We start from the raw sequence: 19,555 nt of genomic DNA on the forward strand, positions 1-19,555 counted from the left end.
TGCACTCAAGGTGCCAGTTCTTTTTACAGTAATTTGATCTGGAATTTTTTACAGTGTACAACTTAAAATTTTCACTAAGCTTTTTCTCTAGATGACTGAGTTAACCTCTTGATGAATTAATTGACCTTTTAATCTTTTTCAATGAATAGAAGACCCATTTATTTAAATATTGCATACAGGTTTATTTTTCATCAATCTTTTTTACTTAAAATGAACGATTTTATCTTAGATTTTTGTTTCCCTTAAAATGCAAAATCATTAAAATACAAAATGAAATCATTTTAAAATCGCATACAAGTTAACTTTACACTAACTTTTCTTACTAGATGAACGAGTTAAACTGAATTAATCTTTTCCACGACATAGACGAGTAGAAATCTCACTTAGTTAAATATCGGATACTTTTTTCTATCTTTCAATTGATGAATAAACTGACTTTTCAGACTAGTCACTAACTTATTTCACTAGATGAACGAATTAAACTTAATCCACCTTTTTCACCAAATAAAGGAGTAACCAGAAAAAATATTTCGTAATTAATTTTCTTCACTTTTAATTTTCTATTTCTTCTTTCGAATTTTTGTCTTTCATCGTCTATGAAATCGGTTGAATAGTTCCTGAGAAATCAAATTTTAAGAAATACTGACATTTAAACTTTTATTTCTCAGGAACTATTAGACCTATTTCAATCAAATTTCGTATTTTTCCTTATGAAATTACACGCTTTAAAATGATGAAAAAATTTATATACCTTGCAATTCAGACCATTATTAAATAAAATAACAAATAATTATTCAAACTTTATTTTTTACATAAACGAATTTTACAATTTCGAACGAAAATTTTTTTATTTGCTCAAGGAGTAGTCAGGATAAGTCGAAATGCATAAAAAGTAAAATCATTTCTAAGTAATACAACTTTCTAATTAAGATATTTGAAGTCATCTGATCGAAAAATTAAGATTAAGTCCTAGTACGTAAAAACTCCATAATCAGATCAAAAGTCATTCTGAGTGATAAGATTTTTTTGCTCACTATACCTCTTAATAACTAATTAAGATATTTAAGGTCACCCCCTCCGACCATTTAGATTAAGTCCTAGTACGTCAAAATCCTATGATTAGGTCAAAAAGTTATTCAGAGGAATTCGCTTATTTTTTGCTCAATGTACTGCTCAGAAAAATAAGTTCAATATTGAACCATAATATCTGTAGCTTATACCATAACATCTGTGTTTAATACCATAAAACCAAGCAAACTTATACTTCATGAAGGCTGTGGCCAATTAGAACTTTATTAAGGGTCAACGCTCGCCAAAGTTCCTAATAGAGCACCTTGAACTATCTATATCAAACTGATTGACGCTGAATTAAACAATATATCATGATAACAATTTTAAAGTTTATACTTTATCCGATTCCTTTAAGAAGATAATAAAAATGGTTACAACTACAGTAGTGAGTGTATCGTAAGATTTTTATGCGATACGATAATACGTTCCTTTATCCTCGTAGTTATCTAGTTATTTAATATCTTGCCCGAGAAGCGCAATATAAACTACAACATATACAAATTGATAAATAGTTTTAAAAAATACGGACAATAATATATTTAATCATAATATAGAATAAACAACATGTATTTAAGCTTTGCATACAATGAAAATGCAACTTATTCTACTTTAAAATAAGACGTAATATCACAATTTGCAATTGCTGGGTAATTCATTGCAGCGAATACTCCTATTCCAGCAGTGAATAATGCCATCAACTTCAAAAAAGTTGGCACAGATGGTGTGTATCTCTCTGCAAAACTGACTTCGAAAGGTTTTGCTATTATATCCTGAAAGAATGAAACAGAAGAAGAATAAGCCAAAAAGAAAAGGAAAACGAAAAAAACATGATATATCAAGTTTATCCTGATACACGCTTTCCAAACGCGATGAACTTTCTAAGAAAATTAACTCTCTCATTTCTATTAAAATCCGACCTCAAAAGATTTGCTATTATAAATCCTGAAATGCTAAACAAAGGTATCGTACATCAAATCAAATATGAATTCCAAACTCGATGAACAATCCAAAAATTTCTGATCGATTCAATCTTATAAAGTTTAGCTACCACTATACCATTTATTGAAAATGAGACAAAAGAGTGTTTGATTAATTTGAAGTCATGACGTAAAATGGGTCTGGTTCATTTCATCGACAATCACTTCATCGACAGGCCATTTCATCGACACCACTTCATCGACAGGCCATTTCATCGACTAGGTCATTTCGTCGACAGGCCGTTTCCTCGCCAGGGTTGTTTCGTCGACAGGCCATTTCGTCGACAGGGTCATTTCGTCGACAGGGTCATTTCGTCGACAGGGTCATTTCGTCGACAGGGTCATTTCATCGACAGAGTCATTTCGTCTACAGGGTCATTTCGTCGACAAGTCATTTCCTCGACAGGGTCATTTCATCGACAGGGTCATTTCGTCGACAAGTCATTTCGTCGACAGGGTCATTTCGTCGACAGGGTCATTTCGTCGACAGGGTCATTTCATCGACAGGGTCATTTCGTCTACAGGGTCATTTCGTCTACAGGGTCATTTCGTCGACAAGTCAATTCATCGACAAGGTCATTTCATCGACAGGGTCATTTCGTCGACAAGTGATTTCGTCGACAGGGTCATTTCGTCGACAAGTGATTTCGTCGACAGGGTCATTTCGTCGACAAGTCATTTCATCGACAAGGTCATTTCATCGACAGGGTCATTTCGTCGACAAGTGATTTCGTCGACAGGTTCATATCTTCGGCAATTGATTTCGTCGACAAGTGATTTCGTCGACAGGGTCTTTTCATTGACAGGGTCGTTTCCTCGACAGGGTCATTTCGTCGACAGGGTCATTTCGTCGACAAGTCATTTCGTCGACAGGGTCATTTCTTCGACAAGTTACTTCGACAGGGTCATTTCGTTGATAGTGTCATGCGTAATTCTGAAACTATTTTAAAGATTTAATCTAAATATTTCTATTATCAATAAGAAAAATACACTTATTTAATCGTATACTAAAGTAAAATTCTTTATGGCTGTTTATTGTTCCAATTGCACTAAAAGAAGTTCGCTTTTTAAATTAATTAATAGGTAGTTGAGAAGCGTTTAAACGGTTGATGTATCGAAATCTACATTTCTATATCTAAATCGTAATAGCTCGACACTTATTTTCAGGATAGGTAAGGATTGTCTTCAGAACATTACCAAGCATGATATCCGGACCGTGGTCACTAGTTAATATAGTGTGACAATAACAATCAAATTGTTTTTAATATCAAATCAAATTAATAAAATATATTTTTAGAATTAAAAGTAATAAAAATATATTACAATGAAAATTTAGACACTATTTCAAGCAGGGGAAAGCTAAATTTATTGCTGTAAAAATTTTGAACATTTTTACATAAATTTTAACAAAAACATAGACTTCAGTCGAATTCTCACAGAAATGAAAATAATCATAGACCTAATTATTATATTTGCATAAGTAGAAAAAAAATTCGTCCCGCAGTGGACTGATCGTTAAGACACGGTTCCCAGCAGATCACCGAAGTCAAGCATCACTGACTGCGGTCAGTGTGCGGGTGGGTGACCACTTGGATCAGTCTGCGTAGGGACCGAGGGTGTGAGGTATGGGTCCTCGTTAAACTGTTCTACCGTAAAGTGCTCGACTTCGCGCGTAGGTCGTCGGGCTACCGAAGCGGGGGTGCCATCCCCTCCGCAGAGGATCAAAATTGTGATGGCATGTCTTCGGATCATCCTCCGGGATGTTTCCCAGACCGTCGCCTATAGCCCATTGTGCAGCTCTAGTGCGACGTAAATTAACAGCAACAACAGCAACTGAACAAGCCAGGAGGCTCAAAACTAAAATGCAGAAAAAATGAAAATAAAAAATGCATATATATTTTAAATATCAAATTTGTTCAGTAGACTACAAATGAGAAAAAATAATTATGAAAATTTTCACACATAGCGAAAACCACAAGGGCAAAATTTCACAAAATGTTCTATCAACATTCAAAATTCCACTTTTTTCGTTTTGGTAGCCAAAATTCACATTTCTTTTTCAGAACACATATCAAACATGATATTTAAAAACATTTCCATTTCCGATTACACTTTCTAAAGGACTTATAGCTCGCCTTTAAAATATATACTCTCACCGCACATTTTATTAATTTAAATAAATTTTTATTCTTTGGCAAGTCGAAAAGAAAAACATTTTAATATTTGAGTAAAAAAACAAGTTTGCTGAACTTATTTTAATAAAACATTAAATGAGAATAAAATCAGATGCATAGGGATAACTCTCCTCAATTATAAACTCAAAAGTCAATTTATTTGTTATATCGTAATAAATTGGGTTTTTCCCCAAATGTTTTGATCATAAAAACCAATTAGACAGGTTTCCTCTTCTCCTCTGATTTAGAACCATTTTTTATATCATTTCGATTGCATCGCATACCGAGAATGTGGAGTCATTGTAAGTTTTTTTTGTTTTTTTTTTTACATCAACGAAGTTTATTTCATAAGGTAAAAGAACTTATAAATGTTTAGGGAACATATAGGATAAAATACATATTAAACTATTAAACGCCAAAACGTTATAAATAATTAATTAAATAAGAAATAAAATAAACTGGAAATGCGAGAACAAGATTTTTGTTTCAAATAATATTTCATTTAAATTTTATAAGAATTGTCAGAAACTTCCCTCTTTAGCAGCATAGTTGACAAAGACATGAGGAAGAGGATTAGAACAAAAAATTTCATCAACATTATTTCCCAATATGTTTTCCAAGTTGGATTTTCATTTTATTTTTCCCCACATGCATTTTTTTCCTAGATTTTTATAATACTAGGAAGTTCAGCCCCTTGCTCACTTCGCTCGCCAACCTTCGTAATAGCCACTCATACAACTTAGTTTGTTTTTTCACTATATCGATCTTTTTTTTAAAGAGAAAATATGTCGACGAAACAACCCTGTCGAGGAAACGGCATGTCGACGAAATGACCTAGTCGATGAAATGGCCTGTCGATGAAGGGATTGTCGATGAAATGAATGCGACCCAAAAAATCATAAGACTAGTTTCAAAATTACGCACGACTTTGCCTACAAAATAATCTTTTCTTAATATTGTCAACGAAATGACCCTGTCGACAAAGCTACCCTGCCGACGAAATGACCCTGTCGACTAAATGACTAGTCGACGAAATGACCCTGTCGACGAAATGACCCTGTCGACGAAATGACCCTGTCGAGGAAATGACCATGTCAATGAAAAGACCTTGTCGACGAAATCACTTGTCGACGAAATCAATTGCCGAAGAAAGGACCCTGTCGACGAAATCACTTGTCGACAAAATGACCCTGTCGACGAAATGACTTGTCGACTAAATGACTTGTCGACGAAATGACCCTGTCGACAAAATGACCCTGTCGAGGAAATGACCATGTCAATGAAAAGACCTTGTCGACGAAATCACTTGTCGACGAAATCAATTGCCGAAGAAATGACCCTGTCGACGAAATCACTTGTCGACAAAATGACCCTGTCGACGAAATGACTTGTCGACGAAATGACCCTGTCGACGAAATGACCCTGTCGACGAAATGACACTGTCGACGAAATGACCCTATCGACGAAATGACCCTGTCAACGAAATGACCCTGTCGACGAAATGACCCTGTCGACTAAATGACTTGTCGACGAAATGACCCTGTCGACGAAATGACCCTGTCGACAAAACTACCATGTCGACGAAATGATTTGTCGATGAAATGACCCTGTCGAGGAAACGATCATGTCGACGAAATGACTTGTCGACGAAATGACCCTGTTGACGAAATGACTTGTCAACGAAATGACCCTGTCGACGAAATGATTTGTCGACGAAATGACCCTGTCGACGAAATGATCCTGTCAATGAAAAGACCCTGTCGACGAAATGACTTGTCGACGAAATGACCCTGTCGACTAAATGACCTGTCGACGAAATGACCCTGTCGACGAAATGACCCTGTCGAGAAAAAGGCCCTGTCAATGAAAAGACCCTGTCGACGAAATCAATTGCCGAAGAAATGACCCTGTCGACGAAATCACGTGTCGACGAAATGACCCTGTCGACGAAATGACCCTGTCGACGAAATGACCCTGTCGACGAAATGACCCTGTCGACGAAACAACCCTGTCGAGGAAACGGCCTGTCGACGAAATGACCTAGTCGATGAAACGGCCTGTCGACGAAATGACTTGTCGACGAAATGACCCTGTCGACGAAATGACCCTGTCGACGAAATGGCCTGTCGACGAAACAACCCTGTCGAGGAAACGGCCTGTCGACGAAATGACCTAGTCGATGAAACGGCCTGTCGAGGAAGTGGTGTCGATGAAATGGCCTGTCGATGAAGTGATTGTCGATGAAATGAATGCGACCCACGTAAAATTATGATTGATTTCCTTTAAAATTATGCTTGTGCTAGATTATTATGATTGTGCTAGATCAATTTGGAATGAAACTCGGCTAGTGCTAGATCAACCAAAACAGAAATTCTCAAGGCAGCTGTAGTCTACTTTGGAATATATAGCGCCTACTGACAATAATGATGTTGCTAATTGTGTTCAAAATAAGTTCATATTAGTAATAAGTGCAAAATAGTGCAAAATAAGTTCATACATTATTTGTTTTATACATTATTTGATTTTTATATTATTAATAGTATTTATTTGTTATATGATGAAAGTATTTACCCCTTCTGAATTCCATAATATTATTTTAAATCAATCAATCACCATTTTTAACGAAATAACATAGAGTTGAAATTTTTAAAGCCATCATCACTGCGCTAGACTAGCAAACAATCCCGAGTACTTATAGTATAGTTACGTCAGTTGATGGTCGGGGTCACGAGAGCAGACTGCCACCCGGCACATCTAAGTAAACACCCCTCACCATAAATTCACCCTATAAGCCCTAAATGCTGCAAATTAATTCCTCCTGGGTTGCGACTGCATCTACCAGCTCCTACTCTACCCCAAGAAGAAAAAAAATCAAGCTCATGAAGTTTTAAAATTTACTTTTTTTTGGGGGGGGGGGGATATATTTTGATTTCAGATTGCCAACATGACACAACAAACAGCAAGTTCTAGGACTTTAACTTAATGATTCGAGGGTGTAGACCTTAAATGTGCCAATTAATTAACGCAGGCGATAGTTTAAATTAAGAAATCAGACACAAAAATGTACTTGTTTGAAAAAGCATACCTTTTCTTTGAACAAATTCGGATTTCTGACTCCTAAAACATTGGGGGTAGCCAAGACCTGAGAAATATGGTCCCCACAGTTTGGTCAAGAGAGCGGTTCAATGTTTGGACCCCTTAATCTTACTTTTACTTTTTATGTATTTTGCCAAAGCTCGAGAACTTTTTAAGAGAATTGAAAACTTCTTGCGCACAACTATAGAATTCGTTCATTTAAAGTTAATTTAATGCGATAAATAACTTTAAATAAATATTTATTATTTTATTTATTTAAAAATAGCTGAAAGAATTTTGAATTGAAAGATATACAATTATTTGCATCAATTTAAAAACTACAATTTTATAAAACAAAACCCAAAATTTGAGCGAAGTCGATTGAATAGTTCTAGTGAATTCATAAACATCATCTAAATATACATAAATGGTATATTTATAAGCATCATTGCATTATTATTTGTACCGTTCTAACTAAGCGGTAAAACCTTTTTGTTGCGTCCTGTCGGCAATACGAAATTAAAATACAAACCAGATCGAATGCAATTTTTATAACTATTATAATACAACAAGGATACATAATAACATTAGTTCCGTCATTTTACAATCACAAAGGAAATGCCAATAATAACTTACGGTTGATTCAGGTTCTCTTTGAAATATCTTATCTTGCGTTATCTTTCCCATCGCATAAAGTATTTCTCGGGCAGATCTCTCCCCAGCTTCAATGGCACCTTCCATGTAACCAGACCATTCTACTGCAGTTTCTGTACCAGCAAAATACATTCTGTCTATCGGCTCACGTATAACTCTATGTAAATAAAATATATTACTTGACTGGGAAAGAATGTCAGATGCAAAAATCATTTTTTTTAAATTTCAGTTTGATTATCGATAAAAAAAAGACGAGAGTCAAGTCTGTAACGTATTTATTACTTAATGATATGCATATATTTAGCTACTTTTCGACATAATTGCCATGAGGTTCCAAATATTTGGCATATAGTTTAAAGTTTTAGCTTCGAAAACGTCACCTTGTAGTCCCTAACTGGTTGGAAATCCATGCTCTTGATAGTAGACCAATAAAAAAAAAGGAAGGAACAGGAAAATCAGGAACATCAGGTCATTTGTCTGTTTAAAATCGTCAGTTAGGCCTAAATAATAGTTCTAAGCACTTCGTTGGTCTGAAGATATGACATGGAAATAGTTTAGCCTACATCACACCGGTTGCGGGAAGTCCTGGAGTAGGCTTATTATTTATCAAACAGTGAGGTCAAAGCTTCCAGATTATACATCATAACTATTTTGATTAAATTGTGACAACGTTTCTCGACAAAAATTTTCAGAGCACGTTTTTAAACCATAAGCCGAATACTTAGCTTCTCATGTCAATTATGTTGAAAAATATCAATCTTCTTCATGTCGTTTTGTCATAAATTCTTTTTATTCTTCATCATTGTACTTTTTTTTCAATGTTCCGACGAATGCTTAAAAAAAGATCTGTTACGTGAAAGAAAGAGTAGAACATAGATCAAATAATAAATCAATGTGCAAAAGACTAAAGAACTTCTCTTATTCCTCTATACCATAATCTCTCACACAACATGAAAAGTATAAATGAAAAAATAGGTTTTAGAGTTTTTCAATGAGTGAAATTCCATTTCAGACATATTTAAACTTTCACAATTTTTTTCAAAAAATTATTATTTTAACTTGTGATACCAAAATTTTTCTATTTTCTTCATTTTCAAAGTTAAATATCATAAAATTAGCAATATATTTAAAAGATTTGCAGAAAAAGGCATAACTCGATCTTAAAAATCATGACCCAATGATATCATTGCTGTGATAATAATAATCTTTACTATGATACATCTGTGAGTAAAAATACCATTGAGCGATCAAAATGGAAACGATGGAAATGGAAAAGAGAGTCGACAGGCAGCTAGAAATCATAGCTTGTATTCTTAATTAAAACTCAATGTTTTTGTCAACTAGTTCACCAAGAAAAGAACGTACTCCAGAGGGAAGAACAGCATTATAAAAAAGAAAATACTGACATTTACTTGATATTTATTGTGCTCATATCTGTAATAATGCCTAGTTGTTTGCCGTATAAGTCAGAATCATATTTACATGTTTTTTTACATGTTCGTATGCTTTGAACAGTTCTTCCTAATAAAACGACACGAAAACAATTCTTAAAAAAAGTGCTAAAAATTTATCATTAACCAAACTACTATTGGAAAAATAAAGTATGCATATAAATTTCAATATAATTTGAAAAGCGTAAAACCATATTTTAGTACCAGATCTGAAAAAAATTTGATGCGACTATCTAATACACGACATCAACTGTTATCTTCGTCTGAAATATTAACGAAATTAATGGTATAAACTAATAGTACTGACAATACTGTTTTTAATCCTTTTACTAATATTATTAAATCCTAAAATTGCATACATTTTCCATGGCGTTTGTTTTTCTCATTGATCTGAACTAGCTAACGATGGTTGATAGTCTTGCAAATGCCTAATATCTATTTAAAAGGAAAAGACAAGACATACATGTCATTAGCATGTAAAGAACTTGTAATGCCACTATCCTATCTTTCTTTAATCATAGATTTTGTGCACTAGACACTGCTAAATTGAATCACTGAAGAAATATATTTCTGTATGACGTTTTAATGATGTCTAGGTCTCTGAAACCTTGGTAAATATTTAAACAAATTTACTACTTTTTCATACAAAAGCGTGAGTTATAATCTTAAAAACTTACTTCCCATAGCCTGTGAAAAATCCTGGTCGATAGACCGCTGAATAACCACCTCCAGAATATTGTTCATCCATCCAATTATACTCTTCATAATGAATTGGCTAAAAATACAATACCATTTAAAATATTTTACAACTTATTGTTAACAAAACCAATATCGTTTATACTTTTACAGCTCATGAATCGACTACAAATTCAGCATTTTTTCTTCTAATATAAATTTGTTTCGTAACTTATAAGCAACAAACAAAGAATATTAAATATACTTATATCAATACACAGTTATTATTTTTATCCTTACTCTTTTTTGGTACACAACCCTTAAATGTATCAAATAAACTTACTTGTAGAAATTCTTGAAGGCCTGACACTTCTGCCAGCTTTTGAGCAACAATATTTTTTCTTTCTTCAACGCTTAGCTGGCAAAACTTACGAAGTTTATCAGCGGCTACAAATCTGCAAGAATTAAATATCAGTAAACTTTAATTTACATTACACATAGAATGTTGTTGTAGTTGTTGTAGTTCATTTACGTCGCACTAGAGCTGCACAATGGGCTATTGATGACTGTCTGGGAAACATCCCTGAGGATGATCCGAAGACGTGCCATCACAATTTTGATCCTCTGCAGAGGGGATGGCATCCCCGATTTGGTAGCTCGACGACCTGCACGCGAAGTCGAGCACTTTACGGTAGAGCAGTTTAACGATGACCAAATACCGCATACCCTCGGTCCCTACGTAGTCTAATCCAAGTGGTCACCACCCGCACACAGACCGCAGTCAGTGACGCTTGACTTCGTTCATCTAATAGGAACCGTGTCTTAACGATCAGTCCACTGCGGGACCACCAAAAAAGAAACAACAATAAGCTAGAATTTTCAATTTAAAATAAAATACAGACTCTTATATTTAATACCTAAATTTTCGTGAAATCATAGAAAAGGAACAAGCTTCAATTATACGTTGAACTACACATCACATAATCTCATAAAAGTGCCTCCCTCCCCCCAAAAAAAAATTGGGTTGGCTGTTCAACAATGGTTCTAAGATATACTTAATATTTAATTTCTGGAGAACTATTTGACCAATTTTGTTTAAATTTTGTATTTTGCCATTTAAAATTACACTCTAAAGTAATGAAAAGAATTGAATTCTTCGCAATTCGAAACTTTTTCGTCTATTATTAAATAAAACGTCAAAAAAATAAAAAATATATTTATTGAAATTTATGTCTCACATAGAAATATCTTTAGATAAACGAATTTTATAATTCTGTTAAAAAATGTTTGTTTTGTCATGTCGAAGTACACAAAAAGTAAAAGTAACACAATAAGTTTTGCTAAAAAACTTCTTGCCATGATACTTCGCGAAGAAGTTCCTTTGTTATTTAAAACGAATTAAAAATTAAAATATGATGGACTCTTTATGAATGCGTGAAATAAAATAAAATATTTCAATGTACCCAACAATAGCAGGAAATCTTCCATCTGGTTTAGTATCATCCAAAGTAAAGTTAATTGGACAATCTTTTCCGCCATCGATCAAAAAAGCTCCACATAATCCTAAAAAGAAATTGAAAAGTATAATTTTTTTTTCGATGCTTTAGAAAACTGTGAATAAATTAGATACAGATCAAATAGTGTTAGGTGCATAATTTTTATTAAAACTATTCTAGTGACCAATAAAAGTTGTCATACTTTTTTCCTAAATCAACTTAGTTAGATGTTCAAACATCAGTTCGTTTCTTTTCAAAAACTGCATTATTATGTGTTTCTGAATTTGAATTTATTTAACTTAGAAAGAAAAATTTATGATTATGTGTAGAAAGCAATAAAAATTCTTAATTTAAAAGATAATATCAGTTTCTAAAACAACAATTCAAAGTATTTTCCGATTACTCCGAGTTTTGCTTAATTTTATTTAAAGAGCTTTAAGAATCTTTATTTTGCAGGTAATCTATAAGTACTAAAAGCAACGATTCCAACTATTATAAAATGAAAACGAGTTCTACAAAGATTTTATAAAAAGTGCAGAATCTCGGGGAAAACAACCAGAACTACCAGACTATCGATTTCGGGGAAGACTACCAGAACCTTAAGAAACAGTTTGAAAGATACTATTTTCAGATGATCCTGAAATTTGGATAAGTTTTAGAAAAAGAGGAAGAGCAACGGTATCTGTGATTTTAAAATGAGCCTGAATTCTGAATTAGTTTTACAAAAAGAGTGTTAAGAATTTTGTTATTAGGTAATGTTATCAGGGCTTTGAGTAATGGATCGAATTATTTTCATACAAATTTTCGATAAAACGGTTTTTTATTATCATTATGCGTAAGTTTGATATTTACCCTCCTAAGTTTGATAGATACCCTCATAATACAAGTAACAAGAACTGGGTTCAAAAATCTATAACTCAGGAAGCTCTGATTAAGCTGTGAACAAATCCATACCATTTTAACTAAATTCTTTAATGATGTTGGTAGATCTTTTATCGAATATAAATTCTAAAAATTGAACTATAAACACTTTAACTTGATATAGCTGACACAATAATCTGAAAATAAATAATTATTAAAGAATATGCAATGAACTTCGAGTGAAGTATGTTTCTGATTAAATGGCTAACAAATATCACTGATTTTATATCTTAAATAATGGGGGGGGGGGATCAGAATTACTCCCCAGTTTAATTTTAAACAATACGTAACACTGCAAGCGTAACATACGTAAACAATGCGTAAAAATGCGATGAGAAAAATTCATTTTTAAACTTCCTTCCCGAATAGAGTTATTAAAATTTTTAAACGATTTTCAGCAAGAAATGAATAAAAAATGTAAAAATGAACTATAGTTTGTAAATTACGCCAGGCATATTGATTATACTTTAACCCAGCTAATATAAAATTCCAAAAATAAATAAATATTAAATTTTCTGAAATAAATCTTTGATCTTATATTGATAAATGATAACAAAAAAGGGAATCGTTTTCAGTTTAATTTGAAGCAATGCGTTATGCAACCGCTATGAAAAATTGATTTTTTTTTAAAACTTACTTCCCGAACAGACTAATTAAAATCTTTGAACGATTTTCAGCGTCCAGAGGTTAAATTGCCACTTGCTCTCGCTATCCTAACTTCAAGACCCAAAGACAAATGGCTCTGGAGTTAGAACCATTTGAGGTGAGAGCGCCAAGAGGGATACAAAGACGCACACTGACTACCAACTCCTTCTTTTATTATTCTAGACGAAACTAATTGGGCACTAAGAAGTTTATCAAACTCTTGACTAAAGTCTATACAGTTAAAAAAAAAGAAAAGAAAAAGACTTCTGCTCAAAGTTGATAGCGAGTTGCATAGCTAGAGAAAAAAGTTTTACATCAACCCAAATATCATAAATTCACTACACATTTTACATTGTGATTTCCCACGTGGTACATTAGTGATATGCGATTATTATAAAGTTCGAAAAGGGTTGAAGAGGTTTCATTCGAAACTCACCTTTACTCCTCCAGAAAGGTTCGGAATAATAGAGGATGGATTTCATAATTGATCCCATTGGTGCTCTTTGAATCAATTGGTTGCGTAAGGCAGAAAGCTTAGGAGCGAAATGGATTTTCATCTGTAATATAGGTGGCAGAGCAAGTATCACATATTTCGCCTGCAAAGATAATGGCAATAAATCTCAGCGAGTTTGAAATGTTGCAGAAGGAAATATATAATTTTTTTCAAGCATTGAAAAGCAGCGTGGTTTTAGTAATGAAATTTTCTTGCTATCTGCTGTTCGTGCTTGCGAATAAAATCCAATATTTCTTAGACATAAAAACTATAAAATTTTAAACGATAAATCATACATTGCCTGAGTTATTTACAGAATTGTATGAATTATTCAAAATAAACTACTTAAATTAAGAATCATAAGTTATTTGAATTTTTGATTATATGTATAAATTATGTACTGTAGTATTTGAAACAGTAAACACTTTTTGTTTTTGATGTCAACATTGAGGAAATATCATACAAAATCACATCCCAGATGGCAGTGTAGGATTGATTTTAATATCAGCAACAACTTTTCGCAAAGCTCAAGTATATAAATTATTAGAAAATACACCATGCAAGCTTGAAATAATATTAAAGTTATTTAAACTAGTTTACGCACTATGAGGTTCCCATTAAGCTTGCATCATAGATATAATTATTAGTCCATATTTAGTCCCTGTTTACAACTCTTCACTTCCCGACAATCAGTTACATAATTTATTTGTAATTTTTTTTAATCTAATTTTCACGCCTTCCAAAGCATTTATAAAAAAAGAAAATTGTTCGTTTGGGAATATATATTTGTATACTTTTGAATTTACTTCTTTATGTAAACATATATTTAATAATAGTGACTTAGAATGAAAATTAATTTCGTGTGTGCAGAGCAATATATTAATGCCTTAACAACTGCACTTTCTCAATTTATTTGTAATTTTTTTTTCTAATTATTTCCGTTTTGAGATTATTTCCGTTTAATTATTTCCGCCTATATTAGTCCCTAGCTTGCATAAACAACCCTTTTTTATTGATATTGAATCAACATTTACAAGACATGACTGGAAAAATCTTCTGAAATCGAGGATGAAGCATCATTCGTACATAAAGAGTAGAAAGTGTTTTCAAACTGACGATAAATTTACCATCTCAAGGTTTATTTTAGATTTTTTGATCATCACGGAAACAAGTTTTACTTGCTCAGGTTTTTATATACTTTCTTCAGTACTTTAAAAGTGAAGGTTGGTTAAGGTTGAGTTTTCAGCGTAAACAAAATGTTGCATTTGAAAGCCTGGACATAGCCAGATTTAAAAAATGGAAAAACAAAATTTACAGTAAAAGTGAAAAAATGAGATTTTTTTTTTTCTTTTTTCTTTTTGCAAAGTCTTTGACATGCGTTTTTTCAATCTTTAAGGAAACACGTTTGGCATACTAATTCCTTCTACTGAGTTTTAAGAAAAAAGGATTAATTAGTCAACCTTTCTATGCCAACCAAATAAAAATGAAAATACAGAGTTTAACGTAAAGTTTAACGTAACAATGTTAACGCCTGCTATCTGAGATATGCTTCCTTGAGTATATTTAATCATAAAAAAGGGGGTTGCTCATTTTTTTGTCTTTTCAATGAGATATAATCAAAGAGTTTATTCCGGGCATGTACGCACTTTTGCACACCACTGCCCTGCGCGATGCACGGTGAAAGTGCTGCACAAATAAGCATTAATTAATCTTTAGTTCTTCAGTGCAGTGGCGTTCAGTGCAGTTCTCAGTGCATTCTGAAATGACTTTGAATCAATGAAAAAAAAAACTTTTTATAAATGTTAAGTGAGGCTTACTTTACATTTAAGATAAGTATTACAATCATTTACGAGTGTAATGGTAAAACTACAATTTTGATTATTTCAGTCATCCGTGTGTTTTGAAGGGTTTCTAATAATTTAAATTAACGAATAAAAAGTTTATCAAAACGCAGCTATGTATGAAGTCTAGTCCATTTTAATCGATAATTTTATGTCAATCAAATGAAATAAAGAAAGCTTAATGAAAAGAAAAGAAGAAAAATTATTAAAATAAAATAATTAGTTTTTAATGAAAATAAGTTTAATGAAATTTCTGCGTCAAAGGGTTAAAAAGGAAAAATTGTGATCGCTTATCACGATCACTGGCTACCCATTGGTCAAATGTTTTTTTTTTTCTGGTTTGACTCCGATAAACGCCACAAGATTTCCAATCAGGGGTAGCAAAAACTGTCTCAATTGATGTTTGTCGTCGGAGTGGTTTTCAAATCCTGGCTATATACGTGTTTCAAGACGTCACCTTCCTTCTTCAGTATTCATGTTTATATTAAAATCACCGTCAAGGCAGTAATTATAAGTTAATAATAAAAATAATAGAAAAATACTTCAAATTATTATTATGTAAATACATTAAGAATGACTGCTGGTGAAGAAAAAAAGAATTATAAAAAAAATTATCATACAGCAGCGGTCTCCATAGCAACACATGCAATGACGACACATGCGACTGTTTACTATTACTGCTGAACATAATTGAAAAGTGTGATGACGTACAAATAAAATGCGCACGCCATCAACCTCAAAACAAGACCCATCTAGCCAGTGGGTAGTATAGCATTTGTCGTATGATTTCCTGCTATCCTAGTTGTTCCTTAAACATTAAATTTTAGAGCATTATTGTGTTCATATGTTCAATTCGTACTAAAAAAACTTTTTACTGAAATTTTTTGTGACTTAGAAACTCTATTTAGTAATTTGTTCACTAAGTTGGGTGGTATGTGGTCTAATCGGATTATTATAGACCATTTTACTGCGAATGGATTAGACTTCTTTCAACAATTAATGCATCCATGACCGTTATATAATTAAAAATTTGTTTTCATACCTTTCTACAGAAGTTTTAAATTACATAATTTTCTTATTTTATTTTTAAATTGAGAACTATTATTTACTTTGTATTCTTTTCCATTTAAAGTCTTCACAATTACGGCATCTTTTGAGGTTTGATCAATTGAAATAACAGGACTTTCCATTATAACAGAATCTATGAAAAACAATTTGTTATTAAAAGTAATACAAACATATTCCGATGACTTTCAGAAACTTTTTCGTATTTTTAAATCTTTTAAAAAGAAAATTTGAAAGCAAAGCTTCTAATGTATTTTTTACAAGGGAATAAAGTATAAAAAATATATAAGGTAATGCGCCAGAGTATCCTAATTGTATCATAACGTATTTTTTAATTGTATTTTATTTCAACATCGGTATTAAACAAATAACTGACAATGTGTTAAGATAATCAATCTTTTAAGATAAAATGAACTTTCATTTTATGCACTTATTACTTGATTTTACAACATTTACAAAATCATATCACACATTATAAAATCATATTTCATTGTCAATTTTACGAAAATCAATACCTCAGCACTTCTGTAAATATTACCGAGCTTTCTTTGGTATTCCCATAGAGCCAAAAACACAGTAAATTTTGTCGCAGCCTGGTAATTTTGACCATACTTATTTTTCTCAGTGTGGGAAATTATAAAACGAAATAAAGCATTTTTACACCTTGAGCTGAAATTGAAAAATATCTATTCAATTTTTATTGTTTTTCGCATTTGTGGACAATTATTGGATGAAACCGCTTTATAATAAATTTATAAATGTTGTCACTATGTTCTTCATCTGCTTGAAATGCTTATAAACATTGATATATTATGCTTCATGCAATCAATCGAAAATTAAATATTTTTAAAAAAATATTAAAAAATGAAAAATCTATGATTTTGGATATAAAAAGAAATGTTTTGCAAAAATATTTGAAAAAAATTGCCTCTTATAAATTATATCAACAACTAAAAATTTGATTCTCTAGGTCAGTGGTGCGCAAACTAGGGGTCGCCAAATTTTTATGAAATGCATTATCCCTGCATGCTGCATACTATACAGTGTACATATAAAGAATGAAGCTCCGCCACTCACTGTTCAATTGCAATTTCATGCTGTCCACTCTTTCCTTGACCGTAATGCGTAATGTATTCTCTATCTGGCTATCCGTGGAAAAACAATATCCCGTTTTATGCAAGAATGCCATCAGAGTGTTAATACAATTTGCATCAATGTATTTATGTGAAACTGGATTTAGCAAACTAGTTTCAATAAAAACTAAATACCGCTAGCGTTTAAACCCTGAAGATGGTATGCGAATTGCAATTAGTAACATACATCCAAACATCGATGAGATAATTAGAAACTTGCAGCCACATACATCTCATTAAAGGGCAATTACTGATTTTTGAGTTATACAAAAAGTATTTTCTTAAAATTATAAATAAAAATTAATATGAGTCAAATATGATGATGTTTTTATTCGATGAAACGAAAGAAATGCGCGAAATATACATCGTATTTGTGAACATTTATCTCTAGGGGTCGCCGAAAAATTTCTCTCTACAAAAGGAGTCGCAATCGAAAAAAATTTGCGCACCACTGCTCTAGGTAACTAATATCAACGGTAGTATGGTGTTGATTTTCTTACGATTCAAAAATATTTTATTCCAAAACTTGGATTCTAAACCAATATGTTCTAAGCTTCTTAACCATCTTTTTAGCATTAAACAGATAAAATATTTCTCCGTTACGGAATATCTTTACAAATAATGCAAAAATAACTAGAATAAAATACTAATTTATTTATGTTTTAGAAGTAAAGTAATTATTAATTTATATTTTCATAAAACATAGAAGAGTGTTTCAATCGTCAACCATAGTAAAATACTTTTTTTCAGTTTTGTACGTTTGATATCTTGTAATGCCATAAAAATTAAATGAAAATTACCTCCTAATTTCTTGGCCATCTTCTTACTAATCTGCTGTGTCCCGCCAATTACTTTTCGTTCCTGAAAAAACATAAAGTATGCTAATAAATCTATTTATAATCTGTTTCAAAGATAAGGAAAATGCATAAATAACGCCAAAGTTTAAAACGTGATTGACCCTTATACAAACTCGTAAAGTACTGTATAACAGATTATATACCAATATAATACAAATACAATTTAAATACAAATTTCGAGGAAACCCGTCGAAAAATGTACTATGATTTACATTATATCTTTTGTAAAAGCAAAAATAAAGTTTTTGTCGGTTTTATCATCCTAAAAAATTTTTAAAAAAATTTAATAATTGGTTAGCTATATTTTTCCCTAATTGGCCTGCAAAATGTTCATCTAGCATGCCCTTTTTAAATGCCTTTAAAAAATTATTTTACTTTTAAAAAATGAAATTAAATTTTCCTCATATCCATCGGTCCAGTACATTTTCATAGTGAATAAAAACAAAAGTATATGTTTTAATTTAAAAGTAAAAATTAAAATACATAAATATAACCGAAGTAAAAATACATTTGCGAGTTCAGGAGTTTGATTGTTCTATAAAGTCTTTGATCAGATTAAACAATTAATGGTTTCTTTTTAACTATATAAAGGGTGACAAGAAATAGCCTATGAAATACAAAATGTTTTTGTTTATTAAAATATCGCTACCAAACTTTCAACTAAACATGAAAATGCTAATACCTGTAATATATTAACAAAAATTAAAAGTGAGCCCTTTTGAACAATTGTAAACGTGTCATAATATATTCTGGTTAGAGCTAATGCACAACTGATATTTTGTTTCTTACATTGCACAAAAAATCATCTAGGGAACCAAAAGTTTTATGAAGTAAATCTTAGAAATCTCAATTCATGAAAAATATTTTTTTAAAGATTCGCTTAAAACCCTGTCCCTATAATCAAACAAAAAAATATTATAACTCAAGTTTGGTAAAAACAGCGACTATTCGTGTGCTGTAAGAATGGCATAAAAATATTTGCATTTCACCATTCTTCAGAGCTCTTAGCTTTGTGTCATGAAACTTT

The 19,555-nt window shown here is 32.0% G+C and overlaps 1 protein-coding gene across 1 annotated transcript in view; it reads right to left on the reverse strand.

Moving 5' to 3' along the window:
• Positions 1-849: 849 nt before the first annotated feature.
• LOC139426651 (amine oxidase [flavin-containing]) overlaps positions 850-19,555 on the reverse strand; it is a 29,510-nt gene continuing 10,804 nt past the window's right edge. The window contains exons 7-14 of the mRNA XM_087151385.1: positions 18,472-18,532; positions 16,583-16,674; positions 13,576-13,735; positions 11,541-11,640; positions 10,421-10,532; positions 10,080-10,177; positions 7,934-8,108; positions 850-1,841 (exon numbers count right to left, since the gene is read on the reverse strand). Of these exons, the coding sequence (XP_087007511.1) occupies positions 1,671-1,841; positions 7,934-8,108; positions 10,080-10,177; positions 10,421-10,532; positions 11,541-11,640; positions 13,576-13,735; positions 16,583-16,674; positions 18,472-18,532 (969 nt within the window). The 3' untranslated portion in view covers positions 850-1,670. The remainder of the gene's footprint in view (positions 1,842-7,933; positions 8,109-10,079; positions 10,178-10,420; positions 10,533-11,540; positions 11,641-13,575; positions 13,736-16,582; positions 16,675-18,471; positions 18,533-19,555) is intronic.

This window comes from Parasteatoda tepidariorum, chromosome 9 (assembly GCF_982258835.1).
Source record: "Parasteatoda tepidariorum strain Cologne lab strain chromosome 9, Ptep-v5.0, whole genome shotgun sequence".
Classification (NCBI taxonomy): Eukaryota; Metazoa; Arthropoda; class Arachnida; order Araneae; family Theridiidae; genus Parasteatoda; species Parasteatoda tepidariorum.